We start from the raw sequence: 25,836 nt of genomic DNA, 5'->3' as shown, positions 1-25,836 counted from the left end.
GCCCAGGGGTCCAGTGTAAAACTTGGCATTCAGTCGTGTATATCTAACATGCAATTGATCATATGAATTATTTTTAAAAACCAGGACAACATATGGGGCCGCTGGCATGGGATGCCAAAGATTCATTCTTGCCTAAACCACTGGCTTTTCTTGTAGAACCTGGCAAAGAGTCTTACATTCCTATAACTGAAAGTTTTATGTCTTTATCTAAGGAGACCAGGACTCTTTAATCCTTGCCTGGCTCCTCTGACTCAGTGAACTTCCAGGCCTTCACATTAGAGTGTTCTGGAAGTAAGTGACTTGCTACTACCAGCACACTGGACACAGAGTGAGTCAGGACTCTAATGATAAAACAAATTGAAGCTCCCACAGGGAAGATGGGATTTAGAAAGGCCTTCTCCCCTTTATTCTCTGAAAGCCGACAAACAGTACTTTACAATGCTTATTATAGAAGCTGAAATGCCTGTGTTTCAAACGCCACTCGGCAGGGGCAGGTCCTTCACAGCATTAAGGACTGCATAATCCCTCTGAGGAGGTGGCAGGCTCCTTCAGGAGGGCCAATGGCTTGCCTGCCACCACGTCTAGTCTGCATTTGGCACCAGCTGGCCGGGAAGCGGGACCTATTTGGACATGTGTGTTCATTTAACAAGCAGAAGTCTCAGAGCCTGCCACCCCTGCCAAGCAGTTTCTACACAGCTCCAGTTTTGAGCATGAGACAAGTCTCTTGGTTCAGCTGGGCCTCTGAGAAGCTTTGGGGAAATCAGGTGGCCTACGCAGGATACTGAATGTCCCTGCTAGAGGAACCTGGTGTCTGCTCAGCACCCTACACTCTAAGGACTTCAGTCATTAACTCCATGTCAAGGGTGTCACACAGATGGAGAGGAGGGTACATGGAGGAAGGACTGACAAGGAAGCAGCTGTCCTTTCATTCGGAGCCCAGCAGAAGGGGAGACATCTCAGAACTATGTGGAAACCTGCCAGCCCCACACACCCTGCCTGGCTGAAACTCTGCCGTCAGCAGGAAAACTTGCAACTTCGCAGATACTCAGACCCCGTGGTTTCGGAGTGGTGTCCCTGTGCCTGAGCCAAATGAAGCTTCCCCAAACGAGGGGTGCTGGAGGGCATGGCGGCAGAGGGACAGATGGGGTTTGCATTTCTGGCAAAGGTACAACCCAACCAGGAAGAAACTAGAGGCTTGGGGAGGCCCAAAGGCCAGTTCCCAGAGCAGATCCGGAACTCTTGCAAGCTAATGAGTTGTTAAGGGGATTCTCCTTAGCCCTTGATTGATCTCCGCTGGCAAGGAGGCTGCATGCTTTGAGAAGGGCAGGATTTGTGGAGCTCTTTTCTCAAGGAGGCTGCCTTTCTTCCTGCTTAGTATAGTTTTAGTTTCCACTTGTTTCTTGCTTTACTGTTAAATTCTCTCTCTCTCTCTCTCTCTCTTTCTCTCTCTCTCTCTCTCTCTCTGTGTGTGTTTGTGTTCACGACCGTGTGTGTGTGTGAATGCCCACATACACATATGTGGTTGTGCATGTGTGAGAGGCCATCGGTCAGCCTTGCTGTCCCTCCTGAGGCAGCTGCCTCACCTTCTTTCCTTGCTTGCTTTTTCTTTCCTTTACTGTAGATTTACTTATTTTATGTGTTTCAGTGTTTTGCCTGCATGTATGTACGCATACTGCTTGTGTCCCTGGTTCCTGTGGCAATCAGAGGAGAACACTGGATCCCTTGCCACTGGAGTTCCAGATAACTGTGAGCTGTTATGTGAGTGCTGGGAACCGAAACTGGGTCCTCTGCAGCAGCAACTAGTATTCTTAACTGCTGACCCATCTTTCCAAGCCCACTCCACCTTGGTTTTAGACACAGAGTCTGTCACTGAACCCAGAGTCTACTGAATGTACCATGCCAGGGCGCCCCCTGTAGCATGCACCACCACACCTGATCTTTACACGAGTTTGGAACTGAGCTTGGGTTCTTACTGAGCTGTCTCCCCAGCCTAATGTTCTTATCCTGTGAGTGGGAAATAGCTGTCTGCATTTCCTTCTGGATTCTTCTGGTCCTAATCTGTGAGCTGGGGCTTCTCAGCCACTGGCTCTCTTGGCCTCCCTCTGGCTTTTCAAGCCCCACCCCAACCCCCATCCCCCAGGACTCCCAAATGGCCAAGTCCTTGGTGACAGAGCTTCCCTTGTGGACTCGGCTAGCCCATCGTAAGGCTCCCACATAAGAGGCTGCCTGCCTTTACTTGGAGTATGCTGATGATGGTCTGGCTCAATGAATTTAAAAGAGAACGCCTCTATTCTGGCCTTGGCTACCCAGGTTCCAGGCTAGCAGCCTCTGCTGAGTCTGAGATGCTTCAGGCTGCTGTAACACACACCACAGAAACCATCACTTCCCAATTGTGGAGACTGCAAGCGCAGGACTGGCATGTGATGGTGACAGCCTACTTATGATTGGAACCCTCACATGGTATTAAGAGGTTGGGAACTCTCTGATGTACTATTTTTCATTTTAAATGCAATGTAGGGAATGGAAGCCAGAGCCTCATGTATGCTAGGAGGTACTTCAATGTATGCCATTGAACCCTGGGCCCAAACTGAGGGATTCTAAGCAAGTGTTCTACTAATGACTAATACTCCTAACCCCTCACTGGGGGATTCTAGGCAGGGGCTCTACCACTGAGCCACACTTTAGCCCCCTACTGGGGGATTCTAGGCAGGTGCTCTATGCTCATGACTTATCCCAGTCTGTTTAATAAAGGTATTAACGTCATACAAGGGGGTTCCACACTCATGTCACAATTACCTTCCAAAGGCCCCACTCTTAATATGATCCCTTGGGGGGAGCTCACTATATCCATTGGAATAAACCAGCCTTAGATCTAGAGCACCTGTCTCCTATCCCCTCTAAGACAGTACATCCAGTCACCATTCTTTATAGTGTCCCCTCTGAGATAGCCTCCCACTCCTCTCTTCTCTCCCCTTAGGGGTGCAGCTCTCCCTAAGAGCCCCCTGTCCAGGAAGAGACTTCTCTCAGCCTTCTCTACACAGAACACTTTCTGGGCTTCTGACCCTGGTGACCCTCACCCTGGTGACTCTGAACCCGGTGAAGCTCATCCTGGTGATACTGACTTTGGTCCCACAGCTGAGGTTCATATACCCATTGACCTCTGTTTCCAGAAATGGTATTTGTAATGGTAAGTGTGTAGTATATATGTGGTATGTGCACATGTGATGTGTGTGCACGCTGTATGTATCTTTGATATGTATGCGTGTGTGTGTGTAAGTATAAATGTGATATGTATAATATGTGTATGTGAAGCACATATGTGATATGTATGTGTGTGTGAGATGTATATATGTGGTATATACATGTATATGGAAAATATGTATATGTGTATGAGAAGCATATATGTGATATATGTGTATGGGAAGTATATATGTGGTATGATTATGTGTGGTATGTGTAGTATGTGTATGTATATTCTATGGGTGGTGTGTGTATGTGTGTGTATGAGTGGAGTGTATATGTCATGTATGTTTGTTGCATGTATATACATGTAGGTATTTGTGGATGTGTGTATGCACACGTTCACATAGATGTGGAGGCCAGAGGTCTCATCTATCAGTCTCCCCCTTAATTTTTGATGTCTCCTCTCTACCTGAGCCTGGAGCTGGCTGATTCTGCTAGACTGGGCCAACAAGGCCTTGAGATCTCTTGCTCCTCCCTGTCTAGTGATGAGACTACAGGTATGTGCTTCCCAGCCTGGCTTTATCATGGGTGCTGGGGATCCTCAGGCTTCTGTAGCAGGCCCTTCACTGACTGAGCCTCAAGTCCCTGCAACAGAACTAAAAGGATCTGACAGACTAATAAGTAGGGAGGCCGAGTCCAAGCTCCTCACGCCTTACAGATTTCCTGTGGTGGTCAAGGAGCATGACGAGAAGTCATTGTATGGCTATCATCAGGGCCAATCACACAAACAACAAATGTGGAAATATCCAAGTGCCTTACATTGTTACCTGTCACCATGGAACCCAACTGCGTAGGGGGAAGTGCCATGGCCGAGCAAAGGATGACATTGTCTCTGTGGATTTATGCAGATCACTGTGTTATTGCTGAAGGGCCCATTAGAGCTACTGATGGCTTTCCTCTGTACACACGCCAGACAGCTGGAAAATAATGTCACTCTTCCTATTAGGAAAAGGGAATTCAACGATGGTGGGGTTTACTACATCGGCAAGGCTAACAGATGCTCCTCCAGGGTCCACGTCATCCACAGCAGGGAAGGACAGGAGGTGACCCGGGTGGGGTCAGACATGCTATCTTATAGAGGTTGAAGTGGGGCTGAGAGGATGTGGCCTGTGAAATCTGCCACTTTGCAAGGTGACAGTAAGCCAAAGAGATGTAAGAGGCGCTTTAAGGGAGGAGTTCTCCATCAGCTGGGCTGCTCTGACCCAGGTGGCATTTGTGGCATGGTCCATCTGCTGGCTCAACAGGAGCTCCCTGGCTTCTGCTTGTGCATATTGGGCCCTGTCTCAGTGTGAGGTCACAGCCAAGACTTGGTTGGTAAGGATCCTGGTCCCACCCGGCTAACATCACCACACAGACAAGGACAATAACCACATGACAGAAATACAGAAGGGTGCTGGTGAAGTGGATTGGTGGGTAAAGTGCCTACTGTGTAAGTGTGAACACCCGAGTTCAGATCCCCCAAACCCTCGTAAAGCTGGCCAGGGCAGAACGCACCTGTAATCTCAGTGCTAAAGTGAGGAGATGGGACAGTGAGACATTCACATTTCCAGGATCTTCCAAGCCTGCTACCCCAATGAAACAGTGGTGAGCAAGAGGCCCCATCTTAGACAAGATTGAAGACCAGGACTGAAACCTGACCGCCAAATATGCCATGCAGTGCAAACATGCACATGTGCGTGTTCTCTCTCTCTCTGTCTCTCTTTCTCTCTCACTCTCCCCACAAGGATAACAAGTGCAGGACATTTATGTGTACATGGAGCTGTGAGAACTGCTTAGTACTCCTGCAGTAGTCCACTTCCCAAAGCAGGTGACCTGCTGGGGTATGTGTGTGTGTGTGTGGGGGGGCAGGAACAGGTCGACCTGCCTGCAGAGATGTGCCACCCCCTGGGCCAGGTGAAGCCGGGGGCCTGGTATGAAGCTTGGCTAGCTTCTTGCTATTTCTGGGTTTAACTTTTACTGGGCAATGGAGCCCAGACTCAGGCTCCATTTGAGCACGTCACTGGTAGTGTCTTTCCTCTCAGTGGTCGTCAGAAGGAGCAAAGAGAATCTGAGACACTGGCACCCTTCCTTTGACTATCAGATTTTCAAGACAATGTGCCCCAAGGGACTGGCATTTCCCCAGCCTCACTCTAGGAGAAGGAAAAGGCAGAAGCGTGGTGCCAGCCAGAGGAGGAACTTGTCTCCCAAAAGGAGGTTTCACACAGCTCTGACAACTACTCAGCCGCCCTTGCTGGAGAGGCTGGAACAGAGACAGTCAGAGTTCCGTGATGTGTGAGGTCCTTACTTGGCCAAGATGGCGTAGCTGTACACAACCCTGTCATCTATTTAAACCCAAACTCCATGTCAGGACCACAAAGATGGATTTGGAGGCCACTAGACCTTTTAACTTTTTTCTCTTCCTATGGTGGCCACATTGAATACATCTCTTTTTCTATCACAGGATTCTTTAATGGGCATCGCTGTGGAGGGGTGGGAGAGCTTAGTTTACTAGGGCTACCAGGGCCCAGGCTCTGACCCAATCAACACCAGAAATGTTTTAGCTCCAGAACTGGGGGAGACTTCTGGACTGTGGATCTCTGCATGCAATGGGAGTGTGGCCAACCTTGGTTCTCTGTCCACTTAAGCTAGCATGGGAGTTTCTGTGTCTCTGGCCTCCCTCTGAGCTCCTGTGAGCTCCTGTGAGCTCAGGCCTCACCTGGACCTAGACTGTCACATATACCCTAGGCCTGAGCCCATTCTGGTGGCCTATTTGTGTTTTACTCTGGTTTAGGTCTACATTAGCTCTCTCCCTTTCCCTGGGAATGAAGTCTCTCTTTCCATTTATTAAGTGCATATTGTGGACTGGCTCCAGGATAAAGCGTTAAATGCCTCCAAGTTTTGGGGTAGAGAAACTGAGGCAAGGGGGAAGTTTCTTTGTTCATCCTAGCACAGCCTGCTTCCCAGACTCAGCTCTGATGGACCCTGCTCCCTTTCCAATGACTGATTGAGGGGGCATCAGTCCTAAAGTATCTATCCTGCCCCTCCCAGGTCTCACCCACAGCCACACACATGTAAGCAGGCTCAGCTGGTCCCAACCAGCAGCCAGCAGGCCAATGTCTAGTTTGGGCTATCTCACTCCAAGAACCCCAAGGCCTGGCAGAACCCTGGCTGCCTAGTGTGTGGGAAGCCGCCCCCACATTCGCCATTACAAGATGGCGCTGACAGCTGTGTTCTAAGTGATAAACAAATAATCTGCGCATGTGCCAAAGGTAGTTCTCCACCCCATGTACTCTGCCTTCCCCGTGACTACAACTCGGCCATGGGCTGCAGCCAATCAGGGAGTGATACGTCCTAGGCGAAGGATAACTCTCCTTAAGAGGGAAGGGGTTTCGCTTTCGTTTTTGGGCTTGGGGCTTGCTCTCTTGCTCCTAAAGATGTAAACAATAGAGCTCTTGCTCGGCGCTCTGGCGCTCTGGCGCTCTGGCTCCTAAAGATGTAAGCAATGGGGGGCTTGCACTCTTACTCCTGAAGATGTAAGCAATAAAGTTTTGCCGCAGAAGATTCCGGTTTGTTGCGTCTTTCCTGGCCGGTAGCGAGAACGCGTGTAAGAGTTGGTGCCGAAACCCGGGACAAGAAAACTCGGGACGGGAGTTAACCATCACCGGCGCAAGGAAGATTCCTCATTCCGGAACCAGAACTGCGGGTCACGGTCATAAAGGTTCCCGTAAAACAGACTGTTGAGAAGGATCCAGCGTGGATTCAGAACTCTTCAGCTGGGGAATGGTGGTAATGAAGTGTTCCCGTAAAACAGACTGTTGAGAAGGATTCAACTGCGTGAATTCAGAACTCTTCAGCTGGGGAACAGGGTACCCGTAAGTATAGCTTTACAAGGTAAGTCTGGTCTTGAACTTTCTAATGAAATTCAAGACAGTCTATCAGAAGTAAAGTGGGGAATAGCTTTACAAGGTATGTTTGGCCTTGAACTTTTTCTAGTGTTAGGAGCCCTTTTGTTCCTTTTCACATGTTATCAAGTGGTTAAGGCAGGGCTGAAAATTCTGGATAAAATTCAGGGCAATCTATCAGAAGTAAAGCGGGGAGAGAGAGTAGGAGCAAAGAGGAAATATGGTACACAAACTAAGTATACAGGCCTTTCCAAGGGTCTTGAACCCGAGGAAAAGTTTAGGTCAGGTAAGAATACCTGGGGAGAGATTGGAAGGAAGGAGAAGGAAAAAGAAAAGAAAAAAGATCAATCAGCGGAGGCTTCTAGGAGAAGGAGCCTATACTCATCACTAGGTGAGCTCAAGGAGCCAGTTCTTAGTAGTTCTGAATCAGATGAAAAGGCTATTAGGGCCTAAAAGGCGCTCTCCCGAGCAGGTGAAGCCACTGGACAACTAACAAAGATCGTCCAGGGACCTCAGGAGTCCTTCTCAGATTTTGTGGCCAGAGAGACAGAGGCAGGCTCTTGCAGCCTACAAGGTCTTATTGTCCACCCTGGAGTTGTAGATCAGGATTATAAAGGGGAACTTCAGGTTCTCTGTTCTTGTCCTCAAGTTGTCTTTTCTATATCACAAAGGGACAGAATAGCTCAACTAATAATTTTGCCAAGCCTACATGGCTGTTTTCCTTCCTCTGGTATTCCTTGAGCTGCCAGAGGGATTGGTTCTACTGAAAGTGATTCTGATTACTTAATAATGCCTTTAGATTGTTGTCAAATTTTATCTACTCATGCCAGGCCATTACAGGTCTGGCAAATGGATGTCACACATATTTCCTCCTTTGGGAAAAATCAATATTTACATGTTTCTATTGACACCTGCTCTGGTGTAATGTTTGCCACACCTTTAACAGGTGAAAAAGCCTCACATGTGATTCAACATTGCCTTGAGGCATGAAGTGCTTGGGGGAAACCCAAACTCCTTAAGACTGATAATGGACCAGCTTATACATCTCAAAAATTCCAGCAGTTCTGCCGTCAGATGGACGTGACCCACCTGACTGGACTTCCATACAACCCTCAAGGACAGGGTATTGTTGAGCGTGCGCATCGCACCCTCAAAGCCTATCTAATAAAGCAGAAGAGGGGAGTCGAGACTCTACCCCGAGTACCAAGAGTGTCTGTGTCTATGGCACTCTTTACACTCAATTTTTTAAATATTGATGCTCATGGCCATACTGCGGCTAAACGTCATTGTTCAGAGCCAGATAGGCCCAATGAGATGGTTAAATGGAAAAATGTCCTTGATAATAAATGGTATGGCCCGGATCCTATTTTGATAAGATCCAGGGGAGCTATTTGTGTTTTCCCACAGAATGAAGACAACCCATTTTGGATACCAAAAAGACTCACCCAAAAAATCCAGACTGACCAAGGGAATACTGATGTCCCTCGTCTTGGTGATGTCCAGGGCGTCAATAATAAAGAGAGAGCAGCGTTGGGGGATAATGTCGACATTTCCACTCCCAATGTCGGTGATGTATAATGCTCAAGTATTCCCCTGCTTTTTTACCACTAACTAGGAACTGGGTTTGGCCTTGATTCAGACAGCCTTGGCTCTGTCTGGACAGGTCCAGACGACTGACACCATTAACACTTTGTCAGCCTCAGTGACTACAGTCATAGATAAACAGGCCTCAGCTAATGTCAAGATACAGGGTGGTCTCATGCTGGTTAATCAACTCATAGATCTTGTCCAGAAACAACTAGATGTATTATGGCAAATAGCTCAGCTGGGATGTGAACAAAAGTTTCCGGGATTGTGTGTTACTTCCATTCAGTATGAGAAATTTACTAGGGCAGCTAATTTGTCAAAAAGTCTTTCTCAGTATATGTTACAGAATTGGACGGCTGAATTTGAACAGATCCTTCGGGAATTGAGACTTCAGGTCAACTCCACGCGCTTAGACCTGTCCCTGACCAAAGGATTACCCAATTGGATCTCCTCAGCATTTTCCTTCTTTAAAGAATGGGTGGGATTGATATTATTTGGAGATACACTTTGCTGTGGATTAGTGTTGCTTCTTTGGTTGGTCTGTAAGCTTAAGGCCCACACTAGGAGAGACAAGGTGGTTATTGCCCAGGCGCTTGCAGCTCTAGAACATGGTGCTTCCCCTGATTTATGGTTATCTATGCTTAAGCAATAGGTCGCTGGCCACTCAGCTCTTGCACACCACGAGGCTAGTCTCATTGCACGGGATAGAGTGAGTGTGCTTCAGCAGCCCGAGAGAGTTGCACGGCTAAGCACTGCAGTAGAAGGGCTCTGCGGCATATATGAGCCTATTTTAGGGAGACATGTCATCTTTCAAGAAGGTTGAGTGTTCAAGTGTCCTTCCTCCAGGAAAAACAACACGGGACCAGACCAGGACCCCTCTAGGTGATGAGCCTGGAAGGAGGTTATGTGTACGGCTCCTTTACCTGCATACTGGGGATTTGACCTCTATCTCCACTCTCATTAATATGGGTGGCCTATTGCTCTTATTAATAGAAAAGGGGGAACTGTGGGAAGCTGCCCCCACATTCGCCGTTACAAGATGGCGCTGACAGCTGTGTTCTAAGTGGTAAACAAATAATCTGCGCATGTGCCAAAGGTAGTTCTCCACCCCATGTACTCTGCCTTCCCCGTGACTACAACTCGACCATGGGCTGCAGCCAATCAGGGAGTGATACGTCCTAGGTGAAGGATAACTCTCCTTAAGAGGGAAGGGGTTTCGCTTTCGTTTTTGGGCTTGGGGCTTGCTCTCTTGCTCCTAAAGATGTAAACGATAGAGCTCTTGCTCGGCGCTCTGGCGCTCTGGCGCTCTGGCGCTCTGGCTCCTAAAGATGTAAGCAATGGGGGGGCTTGCACTCTTACTCCTGAAGATGTAAGCAATAAAGTTTTGCTGCAGAAGATTCCGGTTTGTTGCGTCTTTCCTGGCCGGTCGCGAGAACGCGTGTAAGACTAGTGTACTGTCTTTAAACTTGCACCAGCTCTGAAAGAGAAAAACATCCCCGCCAAACAGATGCGCTGGGGCAGGAGAGACGGTTCTAGCAATAAAGCGCTTGCTGTGCACTCATGAGGATGTGCTTCTGGAGCCCCAGAGCCCACACAAAAAGCTATATGTGACAGCACATGCCAGCAACTCCAGAAGTGGGGGAGGCAGACCCCTGGAGTACACTCGCCAGCCAGTCTAGTCGGTTGGTTGGTGAGCTCTAGGTTAAGCGAGAGACCCTGTCTCAAAAAATGTGGAGAAGTGATTGAGGACACCTGATATCTACTTCTGCCCTTCATGTGTAGTGCGCGTGCGTGTATACACACACACACACACACACACACACACACACAGAGAGAGAGAGGGGGGGTAGACAAGCAGAATGCCCATTGGGTTAGAAGGCTTTAGTCACAATAAATCCAACCCACAGAGAAATCAATGCACAAGGAGAATGTTCTGAACACACCTGACCTGACCTGACCTGACCCTACCAAGCATCCCAGCTTAGCCTGGTCCTCATTAACCATTCTCAGTGGCCCACACATGGCCGATGCCCTTTAGTGTGAGCTCTATTTTATAGTAAAGTGTTGACTAGCTCATGCACACATACATAGCCATGGCGGACCACAGAACTATAAGCAATAATACTTAGAAAAGGTTGGCGACATGTATGCTATTGCTTTTGTAACAGAGTGGAGCTGAGAGTTTAGGAGTTGAACTATAGTAGGCTGGCACTGTTTATACACACACAGGGGATTGTCTGTATATACATGGGAGCCATGGTAACCTCTGCTCATGGTGATCCTTGCCATGAGGCTCTGGTGTCTATATCTTCAATGAGTGTCTTTCCTCCTTGACTGATGCTGGGAATATTATTGTCTTGTCTCTGTTGCCCTAAGTCCAGGGCCTGGAGTTTATGCAGTGCTTAGCTAGTGTGGCTAAAGGCAGGAGTGGATCCATAGAGTTCAGCAGAGGGTGCAGAGGAAGTGCCCAGGCTGGGACCCACAGCCAAACACTTCCATCCCTGGCTGCATAGGCAGAGGGAAGGCTCTGTCTGGGAACAGAAGCCTCTAATAAGGAGACAGGCATGCTCAGCTGTTCAGACCAGGCTTGCCTTGGAATTCACCTCTAGTGTGTATGTATTGCAAGAGGCTTCATATAAAATGGCTTGTTAGGTAAACAGATAACCCTGTGATTCACTTTTGTGGCTATGTGCGGCACACACTGAAAAAAACGAAGCACCACCCGTGGCCTTCCATCTATCAGTTCCATCCAATCGAGTCCCAGGATCCTGCTGCACACATGGGGTTGGGGTGAGAGACACATAGCATTGCCTTGTGCCCTGGTGTCTCCCAGGCACAAGTCACTTCAACAAGGATGGCTACTGACACTGTGGGTAACCTTGGTGTCTGTAAGCGTTGCCTCTGAAGATACTGGGGCTACACAGTATCTCCATCTCCACGGTTCCTTAGTTACCAGGAGACCAGTGTGGAACAGATTCGTGTTTTATTTTATTAGCCCATAACACTCTCTAAAACAGCCCCTTTTTAAGAAAATGGCTACTATTATGCACAAATAAGCACTTAGTGGGTTCCCCCCCACCCCCATCTCTGCTTTCCATTTTCAGAATGGAAACAGTTTTATCTATACCCAAAGTGTTACGGAGAGCATCTTCATTACCGAAAAATCCCGCCCTGAGCAGCCTTTGCAGGAGACAGGCGGCAATTTGGGCTATTAGAGTGCAGCAAATGGCCATGTGCGGCAGGGGCCGAGGGAAAGGAGCAAGGGGTAGGGAGAGCGTGGCCAAGGACAACAGGTACTGGAGTGAAAACGTGGGAAGAGCTGTTCTGCTCCAGCTGCAGCCAGAGGTTACTAATTAAGCAAAGCATTATGGAGCCAGAAATACCCACAAAAGCTGCTGCTTCTTTTTTAAACCCACACCTGAGCATCAACACAACAAGGGTCTTATAAGGAGCTTTTCCGATAGCAAGCATCTTTCATCCCATAATTCACTGAGGAGAACTGAAGCCAAAAACCTTGGTGCAGAGGGGTGGGGTGGGAGGGGGAAGGGGGAGGGCAGGGAGGGGGCTGGGAAGATGGTTAGAGGTAAGGTGCTTACCAGGGGAGGGAGAAGACTCGAGTCCAATCCCCAGAACACATATAAAAGAAAGCAGAGCCTGGTAGCATATGATCGATCATAGTCCTAGCACTAGGGAAACGGGAGCAGGTGGATCCCTAAGGCTCCCTGATCAGCCAGCCTCTCCACAGCCTAGGTGTCCTCTGTGAACCCTACCTGTCCCTCATGTAACCATCCTGAGGCAGGAATGAAGAGACTACAGAGGGGCGCTGGGATATGGCTCAGTGGATAAAGTGCTTTCTGTGCAACCATGAGGACCTGGAGTGAGAACTCTGGAATTTTGCTTTCTTAAAAAAAAAAAAAAACATAATATCATAAGACTATGTTTTTGTTTTAATCCCAGGTGTGGGATACGGGGCTGCTTCACACAGCTGACTATGATTTGCCTTCTGCTCTAGCAGAGGAATGGTTTTGCCAACTTCAGGTACTTTCTGTGATTGTGTGACAATTGGAATTCTGGGAACTTTTCAGAAAGTATATAAATGTTAGGGCCCTGAGAGGCAGGGTGGGTGGTTGTTGGTTGTTCAGGGGGATTGGTTGTGGCTTGTTAGTAGTTGTGCTCAAAGAAGAAACAAGAAAAAATCCTATCTAGTGATGGGGGTGGGAGAAAGAAGGACCCATAAAGTAGCAAAGACTAGCTGTAGTAGGACCCAAGTTCATGACTCTTACACTCACGTAAGAGTAGCTAGGTGTGGCAGTGTGCACCTGTGACTTCAGTGCTGAGGAGGTGGGGAGAGTAGCACCTTGGGAGCTCACAAGTTAGTCAATCTAGCTGAAATGGCAAGTTCTAGGTTCAGTGACAGCCCTTGCCTCTGACCATACAGGGAAGTGATGGAGGATGGGGTGTGTACAAGTGCATATCACACACACACACACACACACAGAGAGAGAGAGAGAGAGAGAGAGAGAGAGAGAGAGAGAGAGAGAGAGAGACAGGGACAGAGAGACAGAGAGAGAAATTCTAAAGAGACACTTGTGCCCCTGTCTTTGGTCTGTCTATTAAAACAAATTTCACGAAATTGGAATTTTCCCAGAAGTCTCATGCTGGGATAAGGAAAAAGCAGAAGCCAGGTCCAGCCCAAGGGAAACGTGTCTCTTGGAAAGAGGTTTCACACAGTTCTGATGACTACTCAGATCTCCTTGCAGGAGAGACTGGGGTCCTGACAATGCTGTCAGTGGGGCCTCCCCTGATAGGGAATGTCCTCTTTTACAGTCTAAGCCCCGTGTCAGAACCCCAAAGATGGACTGGGGGACACTTAACTTCTTTAATCCTGATATGGACACATTAAATCACTTCTTTCCCTCTTCCTCCCCTTCATTATTTCTTGTCTCTTTGAGGAGGGGTGCAAGCCTAACTTGTTAGGGCTGCCCAGGCCCAGGCTATGACCCTTACAACTCCAGCAATGGTCAGGCGGCAGGCTGTGCTGTGCTTTAGCCTCTTCTCTTGGCATCAGAGAAGCTGAAGTCACCCTCCCCCCAACTCTTTCCTGGGAGGGTCTCCTGAGGCTCGATGCTGCAGGTATGCTGTGGAGTCTCCCAGGAAGCACAGCACTGCAATGGTCCTGGAAGTGAAACAAAGCCTTCTAGAACAGTCTACCACCAATTTCCTTTGAAAGCATGTGAGAGGCACCTCAGCTTTCTGCACTCTAAGAGATCCCATTTCCCTCCCTCCCCGGCACTCTGCTGGGGAAGCCTGTTCAGAAAGCAAAATCTGCTGCTTTCAAGTGGCACAAAGACCCAGCTGGGGAGAGATGCCACAGCCACACATGCACAATATGTTCCTCCCTGTCCCCTAAGCTACTCGCGTTCTCAAACACCAAGGATGAGACTGCAGCAGCTTCCTTCTAACTTCTTGTCCTCCGACCTCCATATGTTCCACAGAGCCTGGAGGTACATCTAGAAACCAGTCCTCCAGGGATGTGATCTAGGCTTCTATTTATAGGTGACCGTTAGCCAGCTGAGAACAGAGATGGACACAGGAACCCGGCCTTAGGGGGAGAGAGCTGCTTTGCATTCTGAAACTTCAACTTTTAGACTCTGAGGTAAGTGAAATATTGTTGCAGGAATGCGAGGACAGGCCTTTCAGTTCCTGCAAAACGGTGGGCTGAATAAACCCAGAAACCAAAAGCCAGAGAGGAGGTTACTGTTACAGCCACTCAGCTGGGGAAATGGCAAGTGTGGCTGGCTCGGGGTGAGGATCTCCATTAGCAAGGCAGGGGTGGGAGAAGGTTCACAGAGGTGAACCACAGGGCCTTTGCACAGCAGAGGTAAGCAGAAGGATCCACTCTGCTCCCCCTTGCATTCTGCAAACAAAACTGGGGAGAAAAGGGGCCTCTGGCTGCTGGAAGGGGAGCTAATGCATGGGAATGGAAACATTTCTCCCCAACGCCATGCATGCTACACTCTGGTTTGGAGGGTCTAGAGAAAGGGAACATCGAGTGATGATTAAAAAGCATTGGGCAGAGACATGAAATTGCACCACCAAACCATTGAGGGTGGTTATAGGGAAAACAAACAAAAGACCAAATCCCCCCCAGACCAGAAGTCATAGAAAGATACATGGGATGGATTGCAGCTGGGTGCTAGTGTAACTGTAAGCCCAGCACTGGAGAGGCTCTCACAGGAGGATCACAAGCCCAGGGCTAGACTGGGCTCACATGAAGAGGACCTTAACAATGTTATCACCAAAACCAAAAACCCGAGTAAAGCAATGAGAATCAACTGTGGGAGGGAGAGATGGCTCAGTAGGTGCAGCGCTTGCTTTGCAAGCTGGAGAACCTAAGTTTGAGCTCCAGAACCCATGTAAGTCACCAGCTTTGATGATGTAGGCTTGTAATTCCAGTGCTAGGGAGGTAGAGACAGGAGGATCTTTGAGGCTTGATAGCCAACAAACCCAGCTTAATCCAGGCCAGTGAGAGATTCAGTTTCCAAACAAACAAACAAACCAAGATAGACAGTGTCTTGGAAAATGTTACCCAAAGTTGACCTCAAGGCTGCTATACAAATGTATGTGAAACACACACACACACACACACACACACACCAATAATAAATGAATAACACCAATAATACCATGGACAGAATATGTCACTATTACTACTTATTTTAAGAGGCAGAAATAATAGAGCTGTATAAAGTGTAAATAACTGTCACTGAGATTGAAAACATATAAAGAGGAAAAAAAGGCCAATGAGATACAGGTCAACAGAGAATTAATTTACTGGAAGCCACATCTGAGGGTATTATGTAGATATGCGCACAAAGAGATAAAGACAAGAAAAATAGGAAGCAGATGGTAAGAGACCGGGAGGATAAAGAGAAGAGCAATTTCTTATATCCAGTAAGAAGCCCGACAAGAGACAACAGGCAGTGGAGAGGCCACATTCAAACAGATTGCAACAAAGAATTTTCCAGAACAAATGAATTTTTAGATTCAAAGCATTTAATATATCCTGACTTCAAAAGCACTCCGGGGCTTTGGGAGCTATCTTGATGGGTAAAGTGCTTGCTATAAATGTGAGGACCAGAGTTGGGAACCCAGTACTCACAGAAAAGCCTGATGGGCATAGGGGCTCAGCTACAATCTCGCATTCAGGATGCAGAAACGGGATCCTTGGAGGCAAACTGGCTAGCTAGACTAGTTGGATCTGTGAGCTTGGGATCACTGAGAGAGACCCTCAATAAATAAAGTGGAGAACAACCTAGAAAGATGTCTGATGTCAACCTCTGGATTCCACGCTCACATGCACAACCACACATATGTATGCATACAATACATACACATGAAAAAAAAAAAAAACGAATCAAAGAGCTTTCTAGACCTGACATACAGTAAAGCTACTCAATAGTACAGAATACAGCTCCTAAGATACTTGATTATTGGCAAAGTAAAACGGGGTAGAAGCAAGCTTCAGCTCAGCAACAGTAACGAGAAGAAACAGGGCTATTATCTTCAGACTTTCTATTCCAGCACTTAGAACGCTAAATTGGCATTCAGAGGATAGCACAAAAGTAAAGATATTTCTAGATTTCCTGGTTGTGCCACGGGAGATGTTAACATTCTCAGCATTGCAACTGTGAAAACAGTGAACAGATGTAATCGAAAGGAAAGCAAATTGAGCCAGGAGGGAAAACTTTGGGAGAGATGACCAGGAAAGAAAATGGCAGACGTATAGCTAAATCTAAATAAGTAGCAACCAGGGCCAGAGCCAGTGAGTGTTGCTGACTCTAGTTGGAAAAACAAGGTGGGACTGAAATATTGGGAATAGGTTGGCATGATTTGACTGGGACCAGGCCTGGTATTACAGACCTGTGATTCTAGCTACTAAGAGAGGACAGGACAGGACCATAAGTTCAAGACCAAGCTGGGAAACCTACTGAGACTCTCTATCAAAATAGAAAGTAAAGAGGTCCAGGAATGTAGGTAGCATAGTGGTAGAGCCCCTGCCTAGAATTCCCCAGTGAGGGGCTGGGTTGTGGCTCAGTGGAAGAGCCTCTGCCTAGAATCCCCCAGTGAGGGGCTGGGTTGTGGCTCAGTGGTAGAGCCCCTGCCTAGAATCACCCAGTGATGGCTAGGACCAAAAGCAAAGATTCTGGAAGATTCATGAAGTGTTCCAATACATCCAAATTGAAAAGCTCTATAGGACATGAGTGTCTGATAATTTTCAAAACTGTTTGTCACAAAAATTATGTCTATGGCTGAAGGTGACCAGTGGGGTGGAAAAGCTGGGAGTGTTTGTGTCGTAGAATCAGACCATGTTACTCTGAGGAGGTCCTGGCACAATACACAGAACTTGGAGGGGTCTTTGTGTAAGCCTTAGTAGGGTGGGGCTGGGGGTTAGGGTAGGAGGTGGGTGAGGGTGGGGTTGGAATTCTGTGTAGCATTCTTACATTCTCCTTGAAACTTCTAATGTGTTTTCCAGCGGGAAACCAATAACAGCAACTAAAGCTTATTACTGACATATACTAAATATCTAAAATAATGTGTGTGTGTGTGTGTGTGTGTGTGTGTGTGTGTGTGTGTATTTTGACCTTATTCATCCTCCATTGATTTCTCTTGGCTGCCTTCCCACTCCCATTGAATCCCCTTCTTCCTCCCAGTGGTTACACTAATGAAGAAAATAATTCTTCCTTCTTTCTTTCCTTCCCTTCCTCAGTAACTATTAAATACTTCTAAGAGGGGCTCATAAACCCCTCTCTCCTCCATGATGGAAGGTTGAGGGGCCCAATCCTGTGCAGTTATGTGTGGGCGATCTCAGCTCCTGGGAGTTTCCTGTACAAAGGTCATGCTATTGCCAGAAAGATGGCTTTCACTGTAGAGACTTATAAATGGTTTTAGTGTAGGTAGAATTTTAAGAGATGGCTTTGGACTGACTGTTGATAGCCTCAGAGAAGCAGAGCCAGAATCCATGGGGCAGGGACTTGGTCTATTTGTAGGTAACAGGTCCCAGAGCTTCCTTGCTGGGGCACCCAGAGTGACAGGGACAGATAAGGTGCAGCCATTGGTCCTAAAAACTAAGTCCAACCTGAAGCCAGGAAAAGCTAAGCTCAATGGAAAACAATATTAGGGTCAGTGAGATGGCTTAGAGGGGCTTGCAGTCAAGCCTGATGAGTCGGGTTCCATCACTGGGACCCACAGTGGAGAGGAAGAACTGACTCCAACAAGTTGTCCTTTGACCTTCACATATGTGCTGTGGTATGTGTACACCTATCCGCTCCAATAAATAAAATAAAATGCAAAATAATAATAAGAACAAGGAGAAAATGCCCTAGCAAACCAGGATTGGAAAACAATTGTCTTAACACAGAAAAAACAGCTATAAAAAAGAGGGACACCCTCCATAAATGTCATTTTTGATAATAAAACCTTAAAAAATTTCTTTAAAGTTAGAAATAAGAAAGATGGTCTCCTATCACAGCTTCAACTTAGTATGATAAAGGAGCTGAGCTCTCTCAGCAAGACTGTAAAAGGAAATAAAACAGACAAAGAAGGCTGATGTGGTGTGGTAGACCTGCAACTCCAGCTACATGGAATGTTAAGGCAGGAGGATCAAGAGTTCAAGACTAGGCTTGGCTATAGGATGAGTTAAAATCCAGGTTGGGAAGCTTAATGAGACCTTGTCTCAAATATAAATAATAAAAAGGGCTATGTATGTAGTTCAGTGGTACAGTGGCAGTTAGGGGCTGGGGGTGTGGCTCAGTGATAGAGCACCTGCCTAGAATTCCCCAGTGAGGGGCCAGGGTGTGGCTCAGTGGTAAAGCATCTGCCTACCATGCATAATATTTTAAAAATACTTTTAAAAGGAAGAAAGAAAGATGGATGGATGGAAAGAAAAAAATGTTGAGAACAAAATAAAGGGGGGCCCTGGGGCCCTGGAGAAGAGGGCGAAAGGAAAAGGTGCCTAACGTCCGGCCAGAGCTCCTGTGCTCTGGGCAGGTGGACACAGGTAGAGCTGTCTGACGCTTTTCCACAGGGCACCAGGTGAGCATGCTTGACCCACGCAGCAGGGATGGAAAAGGGGCAGCCCCCGACTGGGAACCCTCCAAGAGCTACCTTGCTAGTGCCCCAGGGTTGTGGGAGAGAGGAAATAGGGGAAGAAGTTCCCAACACTGACCAGAGTTCGTAGCGGAACTTGAAGGTGCAAAGACTATCTATGGTTTAAGAGCTTTGTTATAGAAATGCAGGGGAAAGGGAGAAGGTGGGGGGGGGGGAAGGCTAGAGAGAAAGAGAGAGAAAGAGAAAGGAGAGAGGAGAGGAGAAGGCAAAGAGAAAGGGAAGAGGAGAGAGTAGTGAGAGGCAAGAGGACAAAGGAGTAAGAGAGAGAGGTGGGGATTGAGCACCCCATTTTATGGTCTTCACTGTTGCTAGGTAACTGGAGAGGAGTTTAGCCTGAAGGTCAGAAGCTTTGGCCATTGTTTACATGACTACTGACCATGCTTCTCTTGTGGGGGCTGTGGGAGGTCATACCTTAGGCAGAGGCTGGAGTTCCAGAGCATGAGGAAACACCTATCGTGTCATGTAGGTGAGTTATGACCATCAGGGTTCAGACCTCAGCTTGACTGGAGACCAGCCTGCAATTCCTCACAAAAAAGGAAGGGAGAAAGGAAGGATGGAAGGAAGAAAAGAAGGAAATAAGGAAGGGAGGGAGGGAGGGAAAGCTCATAAATGCACACAAGCGCTTATGGGAATAGAAGTGGGGGCAGGAAATTGGTTAGGTCTCCTTCAGAACATACAAATTGGGAAAGCCTTGTTACCTATCCAGAGCATGCAAGAGAAGACTCAGAAGTTGCACTTAATTCTATTGAAAGTTAGGCTTTTAATTCTACTCATGCTACATACACGTTTTTGATGAGCATGCCATGTGTAGACCCATAAAAGATATGTCTGACAGTTTCTGGAAAGAGTTAGAATGCAGTTGCTGTTTGACCCATAAGCCTCATGCCTAGGTTATAATCTGAAGGTACAGTAGCAAAAATACAAAACAATAAGACAGACTTCTTGGTAAAAAATTCCTCCCTAATCAGGATCCCCTTTGATTCCTGGAATGTATGCACACAGTGCAGCACATAGCTGATGACTCTAGGCTGATGGCAGTAAGGCTAAAAGCATCAAGATAAAATAGTGAGATTATTTGGCCCAAAGCCATCACAGGGGTACAAAGCAGTGGAAGAGGGTCAGTGAGGTGAGACCAAACACAAGGAGATGCCAAGCCTGAAGATGAGTCACTTTTCTGTAGCTTACCTTCAAGATGGGAAGACACCCAACAAGGAGACCTCAGCAGCTAGAATCACCCTGCTGACCCATAGCTTTCCACATACCAAACCTCAGACTTTCAACACAGAACTGATTTCTACCTTTGCATTAATAATCACAGAATCAGCTCCTTGCTAGAGTCTCTGGAGAGGGTGCTGCCCTATGGACACCATGCATTAGCTATGAAACCCACACTAGACTTACGACATGCAGAACTTTAATTGCACATATATGTTTGTATTGTGTATGCACTCTGTGTTTGTCAGTTTGTTGATAGCAGTGGTAGAAACCACATGTCCAACATAGAGGACTGGCTAAATAATTTATAGCAGGTAAGATCTGGGGAGACCAGTTCAACTGCAGGAAAAGATAGAGGGAGCCACCAGGAAATGAACAGATGTGGAGTAACTGTCACTGAGGGAAGAGAGGAGGCTGAATTCCACATAAGAAAGATAATGCAAATATGTAGATTTATTTCTGTTGTCAAAGAGAAGAACAGAGGGCAGCAGTAGTAGCTCATTCAGTAAATGCTTACCTTGCAACCTGATTTGCAAGTAAAAACAACCCAGGCATGGCTGATGTACACTTATAATCCATGTTTTGGTATTAGAGACAAGAGTATCCACAGGGCTGGCTAGCCAGCTAACCTAAACTGTTAGGTGAGCCCCAAGTCCATAGAGACTCTGTTCCAAAACCCAGGTGTACAGTATCAGAGGAATAAGAGCTGAGGCTGACCTCTGATCTCTACATGAATAGGTACACATGTGCACACATATATGCACCTGCACACACATGAGCACATACACACAAAGGATAGACCAAAATTCAAGTTGGCATGGTAGTATAGTGACAGGTGAGAGAACCTAGACTTCCCAGCAGATCACTTTTCTATAGCTTTGACTCTGCAACAATGCAAATAGTTATAAACTTGCAATAATGTAAATGGTTACAAAATGAAAGCAATCCTGAAAAGCCCTAGCAATTTCTCTCAGGTGAAATGATTTTTATATAAAGTAACTGCTAATAGGCAAGACAAAAGAAGACAATATCTGAAATGGATGTGTCTAGTTATATACAAGTTGATGATGAAAGCACAGAAAGAAGAATGCTATTGGGTGATTTCTTTTTTAAAGCTCAGCATTTTTTGCTGTGATTATAGGAGAGAATTAAACTCAAGGACAAACACTTACATTGCATTCGGTATTCTTGTTGATTAATCTGTTGGAATTGTGGTTTTATATTCAATATAATAGGCAGAGAAAATAAGAACATTGGGGCTTCTGAAAAATTAATTTTAGTATAAGGCACATTTAGTATAAGATATAAATTTAAGAACAATGATATTTGATTGGAACTGAAAATATCACTGTTACCTTTTGGTGTTAAAAATACAAAACAAAATAAAAAATATTTTTCTAGGGGTTGGAGAGATAGCTCAGTGGTCAAGAGCATTGGGTATTCTTCCAGAGGGCACAGGTTCGAGTTTGAGGACACACATGATGGCTTACAACTGTTTGTAACTCCAGTTCTAGTTGATCTGATGTCCTAGTCTGTTTTCCATGAACACCAGATATGTACAGTACATAAATGTGTGTATAGGCAAAACACATATGAACATAAAATAAGTAAATCTAACAATCTTCTGACCTGAAAAGTCTAGAAGCAATGAGCAGATGGTAGCAATGAGCTCCCTGAGATCTTGATGCTCAGGTTATGATCTTTAAATGTTACTTGGGACTACTTGAAGTCTATGTAGGAACAGCTCATATAAGCTTGAAGCAGGAAGGCACCATGTCCTGGAACACCATGTACCACCAGAAAATAAAATGACTTCATGTCAAGAGACCTAGTTCACAAAGGGATAAGGATAAGCAAATTTAGGGCTTAATGAATAGCAATGGGGTAAAGGAGATAAACACCTTGATGGGTGAAGTGATCACCATGCAAGCACAAGGACTTGAGTTTGAATCATCAGAGCCTACATAAAGCTGGATATGGTAGCATATGTCCATAATCCCTGTGTTCCCATGAATAGATAAGAGGCAGAAGCAGGAGACTCCCAGAGCCCAGGAGCAAACTCACCCGGTCTACACAACCCTCAAGTGATACTGTCTCACACAAGGTAACAGTAAAAATTAACACGGTACAGCTTTCTCTAACTTCCATATATGCACAATGGTATACGTACATATGCATACACACATGGCATGTGCATGTGTGTGTGTGCGCACGCACACACACACACACACACACACACACAGAGACACACACAGATACACTGATTAATATAGAGCAGTGAGTGCACCTGGAACACATTGAATATAAATGCATATGCTTTCATAGTCGTTGCAATGGTAGGAAAAAGATAGGACATACACACAAAGAAAGTAAATTTGTTTAATATTGGAAGAAGTAGGCTGTTCCTCACTTTGATAACTTACAGGTGAAAAAAAGTAAAGAGAGCTAAGTGGTTTTCTACCTTCCTGGCTTTGGAGTACCTAAAAAATATGGGGGATAAGGACAAGGGCTCCTCTTCAAAGTTCCAGAGATAGATTGAGTAAAGTAGTTGAGAGAATGAGGAAATTACCATTGTGAATATCCAAAGACAACAATTCAGGTGAAAGAGATTTGCATGGATAAGTTCATTGGAGAAAATATCAGTGGGAGAAATAACAGAGTAGTGATTAGGGCCTAGGCAGTTCATTCCTATATGCTGCTCTATTTAGACTCTATGTTCTTGATCTACCTCAACATTCTCAGAACATCAAGAGTATGCTGAGGATTCAGGAAGGAGGAAAGAAAGAAAAGAAGGAAAGAAATAAGGAAAGAAGGAAGGCAGGCAGGAAGAAGAGAGGGAGACCTATCTCATCAAGTTTGTGTGATGAACTTCTGGTTTAAAGAACACAGGGGGACAGAAGAGTGCTAAGTGGTACCACTAGAAGGAATCATACAGGGACTTTCCAAGGCCTAGGTGTTGCCAACAGGGCATGGCACTGGGAAAAAGGGCAGTTGACTCTTTTGAACAAAAAAGATGTGTGATCTATGGTGACAGGAGAAAACAAGTGGCTGCCAGTGGATAAGGAGAGATGAGAGAGAAATAAACAAGGAGTATAATGATACTTCAAGGAACAACAGGTGTGCCTTAGTGCTTGCTCACCTACTAAGACCAATAAACACTGAACTGTGACAATTAGTTTTCCACAGGCACATTTTTCTTTTAAGAGTTTTAAAGTCTACTTTCTACCATCATTTTTGTTTTATTAATGGTGAGTTTTTTCTTTCTGTCTTTTTTATTAGATATGAAATATAGATAAATCTTATTTTTCCTGAGTAAACAGTCTCATCCCCAGTGATGAATCACTTCCATCTAGATAGGGATTCTACAGAGATTTCCAGAAAGGTGGAGTTGGTAAAACTTTTGTACATGTATGCATAAGATTCACTTTGTAATTCACAGCCAATTCCCAGAAGAGATTTCTCCTATACAGTGCAAGAATAGCAATAGGTCACCAGGAACTAATCACACAGGAGTTATTTCCAAACTTCACTACTCACTACTCACAATTTGGTTCTTCATCTTTTTCTCCATTATCACACTATGGAACTGGTAGAATGAGTGATATTTGTCCATGCCAGCAGACCCTATCCACACAGTCCTCCTACATGCCCAAGCCCTCCCATGCTTGTTATAGCCCTTGGCACTACATTGAGTCTTTTCCATGGCCCATCCTAGGGCTAATATGATAGATATTTCCATCACTTCTTAATGTACCATGGTGTCTCCAGACATACCCTGAAGAAGGAGATGCTGCCACACAGGAGGGAAGGTTTCCCTCCATAGCACAAGCTACCATTGGATCCTCCATGCCCAAAACAGCACCTGGAGACAGAGCCTGCTCTAGAAAGGCCGCTGAACCCATGATGTTCTTTGCCAGACAAGCTGTACCAGTCTGGTAGCTAACTGTGTTGTAGAATTTAAAAACCAATCATCTGTGCTATCTAACTCGGGTTCCACTCTGGAATGGCCCTTGAGATTTCACAGTTATTCTCTCTTCTCTGATTATCTGACAGGACCCTGGTCTTCTCATCTTGGCCTATCCTGTCCCCAGAGTCTGATGTTATTTCTGTCCCTATCATCCCTCCAAGCCCCTTTTAGCCTTCCTGGAGTTCCTACAACATCTGAGGATTCGCTCTACAAGAACTGTAACAATCCCCAAGGGCAGGTCCTTGTCATCTTCATACTGGGAAGCCCCAGCTTCCAGGGGGTAGTGGTTAATATTGGGAACTTGATAGCATCTAGGATACCTAGAAGATACAACTTTGGCCATGTCTATGAGTGAGTTTCCAGATTGAGTCAGTTGAGGTAGGAAGACCCACTCTTAATCTGGGCATTCCCATCCCACGGGCTGGGGTCCTGAACTGAATAAAAAAGAGAAAATGAGCTAAATATCAGCAATCATTCCTCTCTGCTTTCTAATTATGGATTGTCATGTGACCAGCTGGCTCCAGCTCCTGCTTCTATGTCTTCCCTGGCTTGATGGAGGGTACCTACAACTGTGAGCCAAGATAAACCTTCCTTAAGCTGTTAAGTGCCAGGTATGTTGCTATAGCACTAAAAAGAAGCAACTGATACACAAAGCCATGAGACTCATACCTGCCCCTCCACAATCCACCTGCAGATGGCCGTCTTCCCATCATAGCCAGGTCGGAACTGGAGTGTGGCTGAGCGAGGGCTGATGTTGGAAATGACCAGATTGGATGGAGCGCCAGGAAGATCTAGAGGGGGATGAGAGAGGTGGGGAGAGAGTTAACTTTTGTCAAAGCTTAGGGAGGGTGCCAAGCACTGTCAGGGAAGAAACAGCTTTAAAATGACTCTTTACTGAAAAAGGCACTTGTTTACCAAGCCAGGAGAGTGAGAAGCCCTGCAGCTTCCCCCAGCAAGGCCTCACAGCAGGGTCCTTCCTCTAACAGTGCCACCCGCTGTTCTTCAGGCCACCTGAAGTGGCATTAGAAGGTTCCTGTCTTATTCATCTCTGAACAGAACGGATAATTAATAGGTGCTTGTTGTGCAAAGAAAGACAAGAGAACATTATTACATCCTCCAGTCTCCTGCCCTGGCACCAAAAAGGACTTTCTGACTTCTTTTTCTTGTTCCCATGATGCCCAGGAAGTCAGGGTTGAGGAAGGGATGGAAATCTGTAGGCCTTGGATGGGGTTTCCAAGACAACCAAAAGCAGGTAACAGTGCAGAACTCTTTCCTGGATTCATTTCTGGAAATGACATAAGGTGGGAGGTGAGGACCATCATGTGAGGTTTCCTGGCCTTAAGCCCACTCATACTCAGATATTAGTGGGCTGCTCTGTAGAGAGCCAGGCTTACTTGCAAGTTCAATGACGTGTTTACAGTGAGAAATTCCCAAAAGGAAGATATAGGTTCAAGAGAGGAGGGGGAAAATACAGAGAAGAACTTCTCTAAAAAGTGCAGACAAATGGCTGGATGTATACCTCAGCAGATGGGGTTCACCCAGTACCCAAAAAGCTCTAAGCTTAATCCCCAGCACTGCAAGACTAGGTAGGCATGGCAGTGTACCTTTGTAATTCCAGTACTCAGGAGATGAAGGCAGAAGGTTATCCTCAGGTACACAGGAAGTTTGGGGCTAGCCTGGGATACATGAGACCTTATTTTTTTTTTAAATCAAACAAACAAATAAACAGGGCAAAACAGAAACAAGGCTGGGATGTAGCTCAGTGGTAGAACA

At 46.2% G+C, this 25,836-nt stretch overlaps 1 protein-coding gene across 2 annotated transcripts in view; it reads right to left on the bottom strand.

The window, feature by feature from the left end:
* The window catches only part of Sdk1 (sidekick cell adhesion molecule 1), a 974,090-nt gene that overhangs the window by 139,571 nt on the left and 808,683 nt on the right, over positions 1–25,836 (bottom strand). For both annotated transcript variants that reach the window (XM_006504712.1, NM_177879.5), the window contains one exon: positions 24,733–24,854. In XM_006504712.1, the coding sequence (XP_006504775.1) occupies positions 24,733–24,854 (122 nt within the window). The remainder of the gene's footprint in view (positions 1–24,732; positions 24,855–25,836) is intronic.

Source organism: Mus musculus, chromosome 5 (genome assembly GCF_000001635.26).
Source record: "Mus musculus strain C57BL/6J chromosome 5, GRCm38.p6 C57BL/6J".
NCBI classification, from domain to species: Eukaryota; Metazoa; Chordata; class Mammalia; order Rodentia; family Muridae; genus Mus; species Mus musculus.
Note: the sequence above shows the minus strand (reverse complement) of the source record. Positions and strands in the feature narration are given on the sequence as shown.